This window comes from Puntigrus tetrazona, chromosome 21 (assembly GCF_018831695.1).
Source record: "Puntigrus tetrazona isolate hp1 chromosome 21, ASM1883169v1, whole genome shotgun sequence".
NCBI classification, from domain to species: Eukaryota; Metazoa; Chordata; class Actinopteri; order Cypriniformes; family Cyprinidae; genus Puntigrus; species Puntigrus tetrazona.
The window spans coordinates 12,019,047-12,037,159 of NC_056719.1; the positions used below are offsets into that span (position 1 = coordinate 12,019,047).

Genomic DNA, 18,113 nt, shown 5'->3' on the forward strand with positions numbered 1-18,113 from the left:
TCTCATTTCTTATTTCACCCAAAAGGAAAGAATTTACGAAAGGGGCTACTTTGAAAACATGCCAGATTTAAGTCAGGCTCAATGTTATAACACCCTGCTGAACAGAGGTGTAATTTTCTCAGACAAAATAAATGGGTGTCTTATGGCAAGATCATCAGGTGTCATTTTTTAGCACTACAAAAATATAACCAATCTTAGTGAAATATACTAGAACTGTGTTAGTATTTATTCGCCATGCAGTTGCAACGGGAAGTGCCATTAAAAATCATTAAATATACAGACTGTATATAATTTTTAAATCTGAAATCAGAATAATTATTTTATAAATTATCTATATATTTTTTCTCAGTTAAACTCAAGGCAAATTGATTAATAGCTTAATGGAGAGATGAAAATTGTAGATTTTCAGTAAATAACAAATGATTTTTGTTGGTTTGTAATATACATATATATATATATATATATATATATATATATATATATATATATATATATATATATATATATATATATATATTTATATATACAGTATTGTTTATTCATATAAACATATTTTCAGTGTTTTCTTTTTCTTTTGCGATCCACAGAGGAAAGAGCATTGTTTGATTTGGAATGCCCTGCAGCTAAGAAAATCATGACAGAAGTGTCATTTATGAGTAAAATTCTCTTTTATATTTTGCCAGTGTCTCAACAAAAAAATGCTAATTGAGGTGTAGGGGACAATATGTAAAACAAAATTAATACTCTTTAAACACTGAAATTTTCATATTCCCTTCTTAACATTCAGAACCCCAGGGGGGGGGGGTTTCAAAACAAATTACTGTCTAATTAATGCTACCACAGCATGTCTGGGAAATGCCATTCAGACATTTCTAAAACCAGCAGAAAAGCAGGCTTAAAGTGCAATTCATCATCGTCTGGCAAAACACTTCCATATTCTCACCAATCAGCACCGGGGCCTTCTCATGAAATTCAAATGGATGGAAGCAAAGAAATGTGACATTTCCATATGCATTTCTGTTGCACAAGGTGTATTAATGACTTCAGGTGTGGGTGAATTATAAATGTGCAAGCAGGTTAGTTTGTTTAGTATCACAGGCAACGGATTTCACTGTGTAGGCTAAAATGGTTTCTGGGTCTATTACGCGCCTTGTAGCCCGCCTGTTCGAAATGAAGTTAAAAACGTGTACACATCCCTTTACAGAATCAATTTAAATAACAACACAGCAGAAAATCAATTGGAAATGCGTCGTAAGTAAGTAGTTCTGAAAGAAAACGGTATCCGCAATTTGACAGATGCGATCTTTTTATAATATAAGAACGCTGAATGAAGTGGATCAAACTCGCAATAGGTTTCTGCCCTAGCTCAGTGCATCAAAGCCATAACGTTGTGTGATGTGGAGCAGTTTGTTTCTTTCCCTACGGGCCTGCTGCTAACATTCTCAGTGTAGGTGGCTGGAACACACGCTGCACTTTACATAAAAGTGAGGGGGAGGTGACTAGGAGTGCAGCTCATTTAACTGTGTAGGTGACTCCATCAGTGAATACACCGTCGTAAGGACAGCAGTATATTATTAAGATGCAGGAATGGTTCTTCTGACAGAAGGGAAGGATCTAGCATACTCTAATCAGGTTGTTGACTAACTTGAGCATGTTGTTCTTTAATATAAAAGAGCTTAGAGAAAACCAAAACAGAGATTGTGTTGATTTTAGGGACAGAACTTTGCAACTCTGGCAAGTTTTTGTTTCTACACTGAAAATGAACCTTTATTATGAATGTTTAATGCTGCTAGTTGGCATGAATGTGAAAATAACGGAGTTTATTCAAAAGCGAACTTTTAAAATATTCTCCTGAAGAGTGCCTTGGAGAATAGCTTGGCTGCAGATGCTAACGCTACAGGCAACATTTTCTGCTATGGTTCAGGTCATGGTTTATACTTGAAGTGACCACCTTTTTCTTAAATGCCCCCTATTATGGATTTTCAAAAGATGAGCTATTGCGCAGCTCTAAGCGAATGAAAAAATGCTGCAAAGGTTTAAATCTGAAAGTGCACCTTGTTTGAAGTTACTGTCTCTCAAAAGAAAGAGTCGACTCTAAATGATGGAGTCATTTTTAAAACAAATCCCAAGCTGTTTTTCGATGAGGTCAAAATAAAGCATTAGCATATTGTCCGCCCACTTTGTCAATCTTTTCGCATTGGTCTAAATGAAAATGCTAATTCCTTCTTTGCCTCCACGTGCTGCTTTTGGAGCGGTAAAAGCTCACAAAACTACCAGAGAGGTTTGGAAAAAAGTATAATTTAATGAAAACTTTGGGAGTTGTTGAACAAATAAGGTCAAAATAAATGCATATTATAAGAAAAAATATTTTAAAAAGCACATAAGCAAACCCTCTGTAATTTTTATGCAATTACAGAGGGTTTCTTCATAACCTAATAAACATAGCCTACATAGCCTAATACGTAATTGAATCATTTTGGCTCCTCATGGTGAACATGTTAAAGTGTCTAGAACATTATTTTAATCATGCCTCACCACAGGATAGCTGCAAAAAAACAATTTCCCGGCTGTCACCTGAAAGCAACGCTTTCAACAAAACCCAATCATTTTTGACACTTTAATCCTAAAGTGAAATAAACCTGTGCAGCAGAGACACGGGGTACAACATGGCTAAAGCAACCCTTGAGGTAAAAGGTCTTCCTAATTTTATTTTCTCCTAAAACACTGGACATCCCTACAACTATTTGTCCTTATAGCCTATAACTTCAGACCATAAAGATTATCACTGAATGTACAATCCATTCAATTCTCAGATGCATTTTGACGCAAAATACTTACTTATTTTTTTGGTGAAAGGTAATCAGACAAAACCAGAATAAATAAAGGGTTAAAAACAGAAAACACAAATTGGCAGTAATGCACTAAATTATTTCCAAAATGGAGGATTAGTTTGTTTTGTTGGAAATGGCAAGTAGTACTCTTTTACTCTGCTGACAACGGAAATTAATTTGTGAAATATTCATGTACAAATATTATAGCTCCAAGACACTTTGCACTTATTAACAGCAGAATAATGCTGGAGCTTTCGTAAAACTTCAGCACTTACAAAATGTGATTAATTAAAAGTGGGTATTTTGAATAAGCGTTATCTGAAATGTTACTTAAAAACTTAATATATTTCTTATAATACGTTTATGTAGAGGTTTCAAGGAAAAAAGCCTCAAACAACATCCGCAGGATGCCTGGAGTAAGCAGGAGAGCTCTAAATAAAATCTAGATTTTGATGGATTGTATGGCATGCCAGGAATTAACATATTTCATAATTTTTTTATGAGATCTTTTATGAGAAAATTTCCACTTCATTACTTTTCTTCTTAAACCTACAAATCATATGATACTAATTATTATAATATGTGTAGAAATTGATGCCCTAAAATCTTGACCAAAGGGTATTTGGCAACACTTTACAAATACGGTTCTATTAATTAACATTATTTAATGCGTTAGCTGGCATCAACTTATTAGTAAATGATTCATCTGTATAAATCTTTGCTAATGTCATTTAATAAAAATACAATTCCTTGTTGTTTGTTAATGTAGCACTTGAAACATATTAGGTAATATCTCTGCCACTTAGCATTCAGAGAAAGTGTTATTAAACATGCATAGCGCTTGTGTTGACATGTTTGTGTGAACCTCTGGGAGACAGCATATGGACTTACAACGACACAGCTGGATAAGGAAGTCTGCGTGCAGAGCTGCAAATGTTTTGCCTGCTAATGCAATACTTAGCATGCTAATCCGCATGCTAAGGATCTTCCCCCGAAGCGGTGTTAAAAAAGCAAAAGATGCAGAACCCAGAACCGTCAATAAAACATTTTCATAACTTCAAGGAAATTAATTACGACTTAAAGATTATTACTTAAAACTAACTATTGCTTAAAGGAATAACCAGTAATGAAATTTTGATGACAGTTTCCTCACCCTGAGGCCATTCGTCAGAAAGAGGCTTCAAAAAGCTGACCCTGTTACATTTTTATTTTTTATGTTGATACATGTGTTGCGGAGTTGAATTGTGGACTGTTGCTAAAAATCAATGCTCTAAAAAAACTAAAATGCGCTTAAATCTTAACTTGTTGCTGAAAGGATATATACAACAAATGCTGATGAACCTTAACAAACGACTTACTTTTGCACAGATTTCAACTGTTTTGTCAAACCATAGTTACACAGGAGATCCTTGCCTCTTAAGTACATCCCTGTAATCCGTGAACTACCAAACAAACAGACATCTATGAAAATCCGTAGATACGAAGATGCTAACGTTCAAAAGCATCAGTTTTGAAATATCCTAGCACATTAATATTGTTTTTAAGTCATAACACAATGCTCTTCAAGTAATTGTGTGAAAATTAGGCTTTATTAATGGAAAACTGTAAACTTGTCAGAGTTTTACAATCTCTAGTGTTCATTTCTTTTGGAAACTGCAGTGATATGTACTTGTTGGTATGTTTTTAATGTCCCCGCACCGAGAAACGTTTATGCCATGAGACCAGGTAGACTGTTTTGGTCTGTTTTTGCTTTGAATGTTGCTTGATCCGTGTTTCTTTCTTGATTCAGATGAGATGACTTTTTTTATTGAAGAAAGCAAATATAGTTATAATTAATTCATTTCATTAATTACAAACATTCAGCTTTTCGGACTCATTCTGACGGCACCCATTGTGTTAAATAAACGTTACATTTCATCAAATCGGTGAAGTAACAAACTCATCTACATCTTGAGGGTGAGTACATTTTCAGCAAATGTTTTATTTTGGGGCGAACTGATCCTTTCAATTTTAAGAAATGTAAAAGATTTTTAGTCCGGATTAAAGCCATGTTTCATTTTTAACAGGAATGAAAATATGTCTGTGAGGACTTGAAATGTGGTGCGTTCAGTGGTTTGTGTTCTTTTAAAAAGAATTATTCAACTGACAAAAGTAGACAAGAACTCCATAAAACTGTTAAAAGTTGTGAAAAGTGTGTGATCTAGGGCTGTAATGACTGTACATCTTTCCATAACAGCTTTTTTTCATCCACATTAAATTCAATATATGGTGTCTAACCTGATTAAAGCCTTTACTCAGGACCACCAACAATATTTTATTCCTTTTAAAGACAACAAAGAACAGAATCATCAAGCACATCACACATCCACATATTTGGTACTCAGTAAGGCTGAGGTTCGTAACTGCTATAAATTTAATAAGAAAAGACCTGCTGCACTGCCAAAGCTTCATATTAATTAACTGCTGTGCTGCTTGATCTTCTCCAATTTCTCACATGCCGTCTGGCCTGAGAAACCTGCTCCACAGAGCCAGTTCCAGTTCCATGCCAGTCTCACAAGGTCAACCAACTTAACTACTCATATAATGAAACTGCCAGGACCTGCCTTTTCCCATCAGATTGTTTCAAAACAGACTGTCGATTGCAAAGGCAATTCTACAACAGTGCAACACCCTTTTGACACAGCACTGCTGAATTTCATTCAGATTTCTCACATAAATTTCATACACTCTGGACGACAAACATACTTAAATTTATGCTACAAAGATCCAGTTTCAGAAAAACAGCTTTGATACATGACTGAGCAATTTGCTGATATGTTCATACTTACTTTTGAGAGACGAACTAAAGATTTTGAGAAAGTTGCAGGCATCGTATGGCTTCACAAGGACTTGGAATGCAACGCGGCTTGTTTGCAATGCTTTTATTTATGGTCAGGTTTTGCAATAAATGCCTGTGACTGCACTTATATTTGTGTGCGTTTTGTATTCTTCAGAAGTGGGTAGGTTTAGGGTAGGGGTGGGGTTAAGTGCTCCAATGCAAGTATGAATTTCTATAGATTTAAAAACTAAATGCATGCAAATCAGAAAATTAAGACAAACAGTTGAAAACAACGGTCAGCCTTCACATCGAAAACGATACCATGAGTGTCAAAAGATACTTCAATATATGACGACTTGGGGGGTGAGACCGAGTGTTCAAGTAAAAAGCCTTATGAGAGAAAAGCTGGAGTGAAAATGTTTCAAAATCATGTTGTAAAAGTCCTTAATAAACATTTGAGAAAAATGCACAGAGGTCCTCGATCCAACTTTAATTGCACCATCACCAAGTAGTTAAAAAGGATTTTTACAGGATCTTGTTTGTGTGGGTGGTCCTCAAAGCCCACATACTTGCTGTTCCTGGAATTGTTGGTCACACCGTGGAACGTGTCGGATACACAGGTTCAGTAAGTACAGTACGTACAGTATGCCTATCTTCCATTCAAATCTTGAGCAGAACTATCAATGAGAACTGTTAGTCAGAGGACTGATATTTATGTGTCTGGAAGGTCTTGCTCTACATGGTTTTTAACGTTAAATTTTTTTGTGCACATGCATCAGTACGATTCCTTTTTATAGCGAGAATTAATACAATTATTTAAGTATAATTTAATAGTAAGCGTCTTTTTTCATGCATCAAGTAGAACTCAAAGAAAAGTTGGTCAGTGTAATTTCATGTGACAATGACCGTTCCCATTTTTAAAGTGTGTTGTAATTAGTCAGCCATTTATATGCTTGACTATGCATGTCATTGCTTCTGAGGACTGAATCGGTGCATTTTAAAATGGACTTGTCAGTAGAAGCCACAGGGTCCACTCAGCGAAGTGAGTTTAAAAGTGTTCATCTAGTCGTACTGAGCTTGACTAAAAAACAACCCTTCATGAATTTATAACAGACCATTACTTCAGGCATGTTCATAAAATTCTGTGCCGCATGCTTAAAAAAGAGGTGTTCCCATCAATCTGACAATTATTAGGCACTTGAAAGAGTATGCTACTCTGATGTCTGTTGGCTGTTTCTATTATGTCACATTATGTTTTTGATGTTTTTTATCACCAGATTTCAAATATTTGCCAGCATAAAATGAACCTATCATGCAAAATAGCTTTACGTACCATTTTTCAATTAATAGTAAACAAATTAAATTTATATCTGCTGACATGCTATCATTTTGGCTTGACATTGACATATATATATTTGCTTCCCACATTTAATGTATGCTAAACCCTGTTACGTTCTACCTCCTATTTCATTTTATTTCCACTACAACATGTCTAGTTTTGTAAGATAATGCAAAAGCATTTAAATATATTTTTCCATCCATCTCATTTTTCACAATTACTATATTTTTAGTGGGTGACACATGTCTGTACGGTGCATTCAGTGGATTGTGTCTTTTTAAAAGAACTATTCAGCTGATAAAATGTCCTTTGGGGAAAAACATAACTTTAGTAGACGATAAAACATTTTAAAAGTTGTGAAAAGTGTGTTTAGGATCTAGTGCGCACACTCTGTAATGACTGTACATCTGTTTTTTGTCTGTTTTGTCCTGCTGTTTATTCCTATGTAAAACAACACAAAGTATGGTGCTAAACTCTTTAGACATGGTCTTAGAATTTATAAAATTGCAAACTTTTAAACATATAAAATTAAAAGACGATGACATATAACAGATTTTCATTAAGGTTAAGCACATCCTTTCAATGACCATAAAAAAGAAAAGAAAAATGACAACTATATGAATGAATTTCTACCACTGTGTCACTTTAGCACTCACACTGCACCAAAAGTGAAGGGAGGATACCTTTTTAACCACAATATGAAAATATAAACCGTTCTAAGGATCAAAAAGTATTTAATGGACCATTTATATCATCTACAGCCTGCTGCACTTGCCATTCAGTGAGTCAAAAACAGCCCCAGTCTCAGTCTCATAACCATAAATCAAAGCTGGGCTATGGTGTGCCAAAGGCACAATATTTTTCTCAGCTTCATATTCTGTCAGCTGTGGCAGATCCTCGGGAGACGTGCGGCTCTGATCATTGTTCCGGGTTCCCCTGAAGCACAATGTGACTCTTGTGATGATGTTATCCAGCGGTTTGAGGGAGTGCATCCAGAGAGGTAGGTGGTCCCAGGTTTGCAGCCACCAAGGCAAGAGGTGAGGTTTTTGTGATTGCAGTCTATTCAGAACAACAATGAGGAGGAGGACAGCAACACACGGTACACAAATACCCACAAGAGCCTGCCATCCAGCCATGGAGAGGACAAAGACAATTGATGGCAGGAAGAGGAAGCAGAGAATCAAGTACAACACAGCAAACCACCTGTATTTTGATGTCTGCTCACCCAAAAACCGTGCCATGCGGATGGGGAGACGACTAAGAGGAACTGGGTACCAAAGTAAAATGCCCAGAACATTGAAGATGAAATGGCACAGAGCTACCTGAGGGGACAGAACATGGTTTAATTTACTTTACAAACTGTGTAATGGGTCTGTGCTGTGAGTTGTCTAGGAATGAGAGATACAACTTCTTTTCAGTGTATTACCAAGATCTATCTTTATCTATATTTTGACCAGTATATCTGATACCCATACAACAATTTATTCATTTGGAGATATGAAAGGATGCAATAAATTATTCAAACGTGACAGTAAAGACGTTTAACATGTTACAAAAGTTTCTATTAAAGAGTCCTGAAAATGGACTTGGAGTCCTGATTATAAAGAAATCAAAATTAGAAATGTTAAATTTGGAAATTCCTTAAACCCCAAATCAGTGTATTAGAAATAATATAATTTATTTGCCTCAAATTTAAAAAAAAAATATATTTTGTCTGTTTAATTTTTATGTTTATTTAAAAAAAAATTAAACAGATATTATAAATTAAATAAATCAAATCACAAAAAATATTTTTGCCATTTAACATTATATTTGAAAGCTATCATTCATTGTGAACAACATTTTGATGGTGACTATAAAACTAATAAACAGTTAATTTTAATTTAATCATATATGATAAACTTCATCATCATTAAATAATTATTTAGTGTAAAAATAACATAAAAAAAATGTTCCAGCATGTCTGTGTGTTAAAATGTGCACAAAGAGAAAAATTAAATACTTAAACAGTTTTGTTTTTTTAACTTCGAAGCTCTTGGGAAAAACATGGATCTTATTTTTTGTTATTTGTAAAATAGTATAAACTGTTAATAATAAAAAGATTTTTATGTAAGAATCAACATACTGCCGGAAACATCAGTATTCTAAGATCATTCCACCGTTCCTAGAGTCCTCTGACTTAGCCACTGTTTAATTAAGGGAGAAAGTTCATATTTCAAATGGGATCACCTGAAAGGCCGCAGCTAGCTTGTCTCCTGGGCTAGCTAATGCGGCTAAGATAGCTGTAGTGGTTGTTCCGATATTGGAGCCTAAGGTCAGAGGGTAGGCCCGCTCGATACTTATCACACCAACACCTGAAAGCACAATGAACATGAGAGTTCACCAGAGCAGACGGTTCTGTCTCTAATGAGACCTTCCAATAAGGTCAATTTAGTCTTATTAGGAGCAAATCGGGTGACCATGTATGATCATAACGGAACTGGCATTTACCATACGAAAATAGCCTTGTCCCAAATGGCACACAACCCTTATGCTGTATGGATTTTTGGGGAATAATGTGCTGTGAAGTCTGTACCATGGTTTTGGTAAAAGGATATATAGAGTGCATATAGTGGTATTTTTTATGCAACCTTTATACTTTTTTTTGTCTTGATTTATTAAATGTTTCAACAATATCTAAAAATGTCTTGAATGAATTTTTAAATGAATTTTTTTAAAAGTAATTTGTAACAAACTACCTTTAAAGTTTAGTATTACATAAAGACATTTAAAAGGATGCTGTTATTTTGAATTTCTATTCATTGAAGAATTTTTGAGTGGTATTACGTCAACTAAAAAAAGAAAAAAAATTTTGACCATTGAGAATGAATGGTCAAATTTATATATAAATTGATATAAGTATTGATTGAGATGTTTATATTTAAAGTGTACAAATGTTTAAGATTATGTTAATTTGACAAAGTTTTCATTAACTGCACATTAGTGCACAATTTGCAACAAGACCTGCATCTGTTTGAAAAGACTTTGTGTTTGCCTTTAGGGGGAAGAAATGATGTTTGAATTTACGGAATTACAGCTTCCGTGGAAGCTCTAAAACTCTTTGGGATTACTGGTCTCCCAGGCAGTGTAATTAGGAAGCTGTGGATCCATAATCTAGCTGTCATGCCTCACTAAAAAGACTAATCACTCTGTAACTAATTACAATAAATCCAGGAGCAGTGTTAAACCATCACTCGTCTATCAGTCAGAAGGGCAGGTGGATTAGAAAGGGTTGAGAGCATCAAGTGTACATCTCTGCTCTCCTGGCACTGGTTCCTCCATCCTCTATTTCATCTCCCTCTCTCTCTTTCTCTTATTTGTTGACGCATAACAACTTATGTCTGTCATTTCCCTGGGAAATCGAGTGCATGAGCTACGGCATTGAGTAAAACCTTCACATTGATTCTCAGAGCACAAAGCTCATAGCCTGGTGAATACGAATGAGTGGAAGTCAACAGTCGACCCTGTGAGGGCTAAAGATTAACTCCTCGGAGGCTTAGTGGTGTCTAAATGCAAATATTAGTGCATTACTCAGAGGTGCTCTTGGGTGTAATGAATTTCTCAGGTCAGCTGGGAGCGCAGCTAAGTCATAAAGGAGACAGTCAGACACTTTACTGACATTCTCGCCCTTAAGTTCAACCTGTTGATTTAAGACAACGCACTCACCTATCAAAGGTGTGATGGCAGAAGTGAACACCGAACTGCTCTGAACGACAAAAGTCATGCCTGCACCAAAGAGAATGGCCAGGTAGCCAGTCAGCCAGCCGAATGGGAAAGGAAAGTCTGCAGAAAAGTATTTTTAAAATGCTGTAAAAGATACTTCAGGCTTCCTTTGAGATTTCTCAGACTGTAACTCGTTTCAAAAACAAAAAAATACAAACATGAAAATCTTAGCATGCTCTCCAAAAGGGCAGCAAACTTACGAAGAGCTGGAGCCTGAAAGCTCCAAAAAGTATCAGGGTAGGGTTAAAATACTGTCAGTAAGTACGACAAAAACAGCCAATATGCTGCCTAATAAGCAGCTTGTTTGGTCCCTAAATTAAAGTGTTATCAAATATTTATTTAGGAACTTTATCCTAATAACACAGTAATTATCAAGGTTACAGTTATTTCAAATACATCATATCATTTTTGAATCATTCATGAAACTGAGAAAAGTGTCATTTATTTATGCAATTCGACAATAAATAGTGATAGAATATTCCCAGGAAAATATACATAAAATCTATGGCAATCTACATACTGATAAAAACTGCAATATATGCACCATATGCACACAATTCCATTTTTAAGTTAAAATAAGTCAACTGATTAAAATCTAAAGAAATTGATAAATTACCTGTTCAGAATAAATCTGCAGAATAAATGCTGATGTTCTGATTAGACCGTCAAGATTAATAAAACCATAATCAAGGACGTGTGAAATATCTCTGGTCAAGAGAAAAATAATTGGGATATATAAAGAATCTTCTTACAGCGTTTGAAGTGGCTCCTCACGCAATCACATTAACTGTGTAAATAGGTAGTTCCCACCTGTGTTGATGATTTTCTGGATGGCTTTGGCCACTTGTCCCTGGAGAAGGGAGTTGAGAAGCTTAACCAGCAGCAGGAGGCAGGTGCAAAGCACCAGCAGTGAGGAAGCCAGCAGAATCAACCCCACAGCCAGATCAGACAATCTCGTCTCCACAAATAGATGAGTGCCTGCTCCGACACACACACATGCATTTACATCTCCAGTCTCCTGTGGAAATGAGCCGTCACTCACGTGTTGACAGGCATGTGTTCATATTAACAGTGATTATCCCATCAGCTGCTGATTATGGTGCATTAGAAGAAAGAGGATTTCAGATTCTTATAAATGACCGTTATTTACGCATCACGAAAGAGTGGCTTCTAAAAATGAGGTCTACAGTTGTGATTAAGGGATGGCTCCTGTATTTTAAAGATTACTATATATATATATATATATATATATATATATATATATATATATATATATATATGCAGCTTATTGCCTCCAAAGTCATTATATGAGAAAGAATGAGTCAAAAGCTCATTGAAAAATTCAAAACATCTTGCTTCCTAATACAGCCTTTACAATGTTTGTTACTGTTGTTGATCTCGAATGTGTAGTTAGCCTTTTAAACAAGCATATGACTCAGTGGCCGTTTCTATCACAGGATGTACCAACCCAGAATAAATGATAGTTATTAGCCCCGACGGAGCTTCGAGTAAATGAAGAACAGCCAAACAGTCTACAGAAGGACTGAAAAACGAGTTTTCTCTTCACAGAAAAAAGAGTGCATTGTCTGAATACAGCATTTCTCTGTAGTAAAAAATCTTCAAGTTTGAAGCCAGATAGAAAGGAGAACAATATTTTGTTATTTAAAAATGAACGCATGAAATGACTAAAGGCCAGTCAATCAAAGGACTGCCTTTGCTGTGTCTTTGTCAATTTCATACTCTATTCCTTTGAAATTTGATCGAGTTTCGACTCACATTTTTCAGCATTCGTGTGTAGTGACGTGGTCTGCGCTGTTGAGTTTTCTGAAGGCACGAAAGATACATTCTCTTGGATCTGCGGATAATAAATTTAGATGACGTCAGTACATCAAAGATCTTCATCTGTAGGCAAACGGAGACGTCACTCACCGTGATCCGTGTATGGCACCAAACTTTTATTAGGCTCTTATTGCGCAGCACCTCTTGCCCTGTTGCTATCCCTACGATTACTGTTTTATCCAGCTAAAAGGGAAAAAATAAAATTGTCTTTTAATTCTAAATCCAGATTAATGAGAGACAGAAGCATGCTGGAAGGCGAACAGTGTGATATTTAATTAGGCTACACAAGTTTTAACAAGCTCCACAGCATTTAACAAGAAAACTAATGACCGGTTTTCTTTTTATGTATAATGACACCCAATGGGCTGTGAACTTAAAGGAATAAATTATCCAAAATGAAAAACCTGTTATTATTTGTTCATCCTCATGTTGTTCTAAACTTTAGTGGAACACATAATGAGATGTTTTGAGGAACGCTTTAGCTGCTCTTTTGCATACAGTAAAAGTAGATGGTTATAAATGGATATAAAGTGCCAAAAAAGGTCATAAAGCAAACTAAAGGTAAGACTCATGTGCCACATTTTAAAGTGATTTTAAAGTAAAGACACTTAAAGCAAATAATTCCTTTGTCTATTGTGAACAGTGTAGCAATGATTCAAGCACGACCCACAAAGACGTCACTTTGAAATTAAGCAGCTTTCTGTAGGTCAACAAGGTAAATCCATTTGACTAATTTGAAAGCATTGCACACAAAACTATTGCCTTGACACAAAATTTTCTCATTGTGTAGAGTAAAATTATTTGATTTCACCTCCAAAGTTTGCTTCATCTTTAACCTGTTCACACAAAATTCAGACAAAGATAACCATAAAGGCACTGTAAAAATGTCTCTTGAAAAAGTGTAATCTTGTAAAAAAAAAACTGTTAATAGCAAATTCCTGTACTTTATTCAGGGAAAAACTGTAAAACATCTAACCAAAAGTAAATGTAAAATGAATATTAATTTGACAGTAAAATGTTGTTAATTGTGGAAGTAATTACACATCAATGTAAAATTTACAGATAAAACTGTAAACTGATATTCCCAGGATTACAGTGTGACACTCCACATTTGAAAGTATTTTGCTGAAATAATCATGTTTTTTATATATATTTTTGTTCTCATTTATGCACATTTGTGCTTTATATTACATCTTCTATTGTTTAATGTTTATTGCATTACTTAAGTGTCTTACCATGATGGTGGTTTGTGTTTGCATGAATGACACCTATATATTAGTATATACATCTGCTTGCAGCAGAGCTACTTGCGATGAGCTTTGATTCTTCATGTGGCTTTCTCTTTAACCCCCTGCATTATTATGATGCTTGCCAGTATGTAAAAGGTACAAAATCGATTTTAATAGCAGCATGCATTATTAAATGTACCGGTACAGTATTTTTTACAAAATTATTCTGTCAACCATCATCATTTTTTTCTTTCTTTTTTTACAATTGACAACAATAGCATCAAATGTCTGCATTCAAACCACAAGGTGTTTTTATTACGTGCACTCTGCAATTGATATTATCGGACACTTTAATGCTCAAGCTTTTTTTAATCTTTCAACAACTGGAAAATATGTCATTCTGAAATTGATCGCAACAGCATCTTTCCTCAAGTTATCTGACTCTTATCTTAACTTTCCTATTCTTAGAAAAAAAATGGCACAATTATTAAAACTTTATAATTATAGTTGTCATTATAGTTTGGTATGAACAGGCCTTTAATTTTCTAAAGCAGCATTATGTGAGAAACAGACCAAAATGTAAATCATTATTCAATAAAAAAGTATTGTATAGCTTGAGAAAACTTTTATATAGAGCATGAGTCATGTGGACCACTTATTGTGTAGCCTACCTTTTGTCTCTTTTCCATATTGACAGTCTATGAACTACGTACAAGCTTCTCTTTTTTCTGTTTTTCACAGGAGAATGAAAGGCACCCTTGATGATCCTGGAACATCAATTTGATTTTATAAAAGAATAATAGCCTACTGCCACCTGTATAATCCGTGTGGTGAGGGGTTCTGTGATGACTTTCAGGAGCTCCGGACCATCCTCTCCGGTCACGATGTTGAAACTTTCAACCACCGCCTCCGACATGAGCCTCATCACGCCAGTGACGGCTTCCAGCGGCAGCAACACCAACACTGACAACCAGTTAAAGCAATCGTGCACTGTGGCACCCGCGAAGGCTCTGGAACAGACCCACACAGAAAGTGTCATTGAAGAACTCTAAACTTTTTATTGATGGTTGAGTGTTGACAGCATGAGGTACTGTATGCTCTCTCTACCGTTTGAACTGCTCTCTCTCCCCTGCCTGCATCAGAGCCACAATGGTGTTGGTGACAGATGTGCCGATGTTCGAGCCCATGATGATGGGAATTGCGGATCCAACATCCAACACTGCGTGAAACACAGAACAAAGAAACCCGATCGATAGATGTGAGTCATGTTTCATTAAGTACAGCAATTGTCCTTAGGCAGTTATGACAAAACAGGGGCTCCTATAGTGCACAACATTCATTCTCTAGAAATAAGTATTAGATGGCTACTTAGAAAAAATAGCCCATTAAAATATAAAAACGCCACGCTATTATAACCGTAGGCTAATATTAAACTGAAAAGTGAGATGCAAGAATAAGATGCCACCATTTGCCTTTGTGTGCAGTTCAGCAAACAAAATATGTTCTTACTAACTTTTTTATAACATTTACTATAAAACAATATTTTCTGAATGCTCTTAATATTTTTCAAATAATGTTCTAAAGGCATTGGTTGTTTCTTTTTGCATGAACATCAGTAGAAGAAGTAGGTCACTTTTCAAATTTTATTAATAATCAGAATTTTAACATGCTCATTCAATATGTTTTTTGCCTGCTTCATAGTGCGAAATAAGCATAATCAGAAAAACTAAATATTAGAAAATATCATCCCTCAAGATGGCGCTAATGAGAAATCAGAATTGAGTATTCCAGAGTGCGGTGTATGTTCAAGAATTATAATTTTCTAATATATGTAGGTTTTAGCTTTGGTAGAGCAATACTGTGTTTGTAAAGGATAGACTTACATCCAGAGGAGACCAAGCTGACAACAATGGAGGTGGAGGTGCTGGAACTTTGGACCAGGACAGTAACCAATATCCCCACCACCAGTCCCGCCACAGGATTAGAAAGGACAGCATTGTCCTTAAATATAGCCCCTGTAACCTTACCTGTGCAAAGATACAGCACAGTTCATTCATACGTTTTAGTTCCACACTGTGGATGTGATATTGAGTTTAGTATTTAGCGGTCACAATGTAACCAGCTTTTCACATTTCTTTTGGGAATGAGATACAATAGTTACTGTATCAGAGACAGTAACAAACTGTGTTAACGGTTACCTCCAGCTAACTGAAAAGCTGAGCTGAGGATGTCCAGCGAACAGATGAACATGTACAGAAATAGAAGAAGAAGAGGTATCTTGCAAATATTGGTGAAGATGTGTTTTTCCATTGTCCATATGACTCTGGTTAAGAAGTCTGCTTTTTCAGAAATACAAATTTTTCATTTTTATAAGCAAAATGTAGTTGTAGTATTCAAATTATATGTCAATCAAATGACTGAAGAGAAGAACACACATAACTAATATTCTTCTGTGGCTCAGATGCAGCATCTTGCCATGGATTACTGCAGCAAAAATCACTTTAATCTTTTAGAATATCAGAATTATTTTTTAAAATAATCAAAAAACACTTACTGCTAACTCACATTTCCGAAACACTTGTATGATTCTGTATGATTTGTATGCTTGTTTTCTCATAGGGAACAAAAATGTCCCCACAGGTTCAGAATTTACTAGTATTACTTGTGGGGACATTTGGTCCACAAAATCTGGTGCAGAGTTAGGCAAAGTCCCAATGACCAGCTCCAACCCTGAAGAAAAACATCACCTGCCTGTAGCCCTAGTTATTCTGAAGACCTTGATTAGCTTGTTCAGGTGTGTTTGATTAGGTTTGAAGCTAAGTTCTACCAGAAAGCAGCACTCCAGGGCTGACGCTGATCCCTGATGTAGCGGGTGCCAGTACACACACATACACGCCGTGTATGTACAAGCCAAATTCAAATCCAAATTATTTCCAATAATTGTTTTCTTTTGATTCGACAGAGCTGATTAAGTTCTTTAATCGTGCAGTCGGCTCCAGAGTCATTACAACGTGATTTGTGAATTCAGTGAAAATTTTAATTATCTTTAATTTCACCCCCTCTATGAGATCCATTCTCACTTATCTAGGACTCTGAAAGGAGAAGCGCATTTGATTTACTTCGCATAATTAATTCTGTCATTGATGCTCGCTGCAGTTAAACATCATTGTAAGAAAACTGGTTTTTAGTGTCTCGTTTTTGCTATATAATAATTCTGAGGCACTCAGTGTCTTTTTATGAAAAAGCCGTTATCGTTGTCTCACCCAGAATATCTTAACTGAACGGTAATAACAATAAAGTTCATTCTGTTCCTTATCATTAAAAGCTCAATAGACTGAAACAGTTCTGAGTGGCTTCATTGCTCTCTTTTTCTTGAACCATTCTCTTTTTGATTGTATTGATAATCACAGTCTTGATTGTGAAGCAATTAAACAACACATGCTATGATAAGAAAACAGCATGACCAATACCTACCTTGTTATAAAATGATGCACTGCTCATCTGGCTTTCTATGTATGCATTCATCAGCCATCATTTATACTTGCCATCTCAGTTTAGGGGACAAAGTCGCTCATTATGCAGTGCATAGTTAAAATGTAAATGGAAAGACACAAGGAAATGAAGTTGTTTATTTACTAAAGCTACCCGCAATCTCAAATGATTTCATCCACAATGCCTTAGCTGTGACAGAGCATTTTGATGCGCATAGTTGTTCATGTCGCTCTGAGGGGCCAGAGAATGGACAGTGGGACACCAAGTGGTGAGATTTTATCAAGACATTGATAAACGGTTTGTATACTTACAGACCTGCTCTGCTTTTCAATTACATTGCCTGACTGCAGATAGCAGAATGCATGACTTGGTGACACAAAACGTACAGTGATTATGGAGATGAGGAAAACAGTATTTCATATGAATAAATCCAACAGACAAGGACAAGTAAGGAAACCGACTTAGAACTGAACTGAACCAAGGGAAGTAATGAGATGATTAACAAGACACAGGTGAACAGAACGACATAATCGGACAAATAAGGTAAACTAGGTCAATGAAAAATGAACAGGCACACAAACTAAAGTCTATAACCGTGACACTGAACAGGTTTGGAGAAATAAAGCATTAGTTTACATCATTTGTTTGCCAATGGATCCTCCAAAAAAAGAAAAAACACACATCAACATCTGTTTTGGACTGTTTTCACTCATAAACAGTGCATAATCTGTGCATATTTGTCTTTGTCACTGGAAAAAAAGTTATGGATAATGGACTGGAAGCAATAATTAGAAGTTTAAAAT

At 35.6% G+C, this 18,113-nt stretch overlaps 1 protein-coding gene across 3 annotated transcripts; it reads right to left on the bottom strand.

The window, feature by feature from the left end:
• Window positions 1-7,470: 7,470 nt before the first annotated feature.
• Window positions 7,471-17,349, bottom strand: slc34a1b (solute carrier family 34 member 1b). 3 transcript variants are annotated; one of them, XM_043220771.1, is made up of 12 exons: window positions 17,293-17,349; window positions 16,017-16,154; window positions 15,702-15,845; window positions 14,926-15,037; window positions 14,633-14,828; window positions 12,680-12,772; window positions 12,527-12,605; window positions 11,561-11,728; window positions 10,694-10,810; window positions 9,218-9,342; window positions 8,214-8,306; window positions 7,471-8,109 (listed from the first exon to the last, which is right to left on the bottom strand). In XM_043220771.1, the coding sequence occupies exons 2-12, from the start codon at window positions 16,126-16,128 to the stop codon at window positions 7,744-7,746; spliced, it is 1,605 nt and encodes a 534-aa protein (XP_043076706.1). In that variant the 5' UTR covers window positions 16,129-16,154; window positions 17,293-17,349; the 3' UTR covers window positions 7,471-7,743. The 3 variants fall into 3 exon arrangements, with proteins under 3 accessions (XP_043076706.1, XP_043076705.1, XP_043076707.1); XM_043220770.1 differs by having other exon boundaries at window positions 7,471-8,310; XM_043220772.1 differs by lacking the exon at window positions 11,561-11,728 and having other exon boundaries at window positions 7,471-8,310.
• Window positions 17,350-18,113: the final 764 nt, after the last annotated feature.

Bases quoted from the DNA above. Each gene is read 5' to 3' on its own strand.
- slc34a1b (XM_043220770.1), bottom strand. From the start codon at position 16,128: ATGGAAAAACACATCTTCACCAATATTTGCAAGATACCTCTTCTTCTT. The intron at 15,038-15,701 runs GTAAGTCTATCC...TGTTTCACGCAG, and splicing joins CAGCTTGGTCTCCTCTGGAT to TGTTGGATGTTGGATCCGCA. The intron at 10,811-11,560 runs GTGGGAACTACC...ACTTTTCTGCAG, and splicing joins CCAGAAAATCATCAACACAG to ACTTTCCTTTCCCATTCGGC.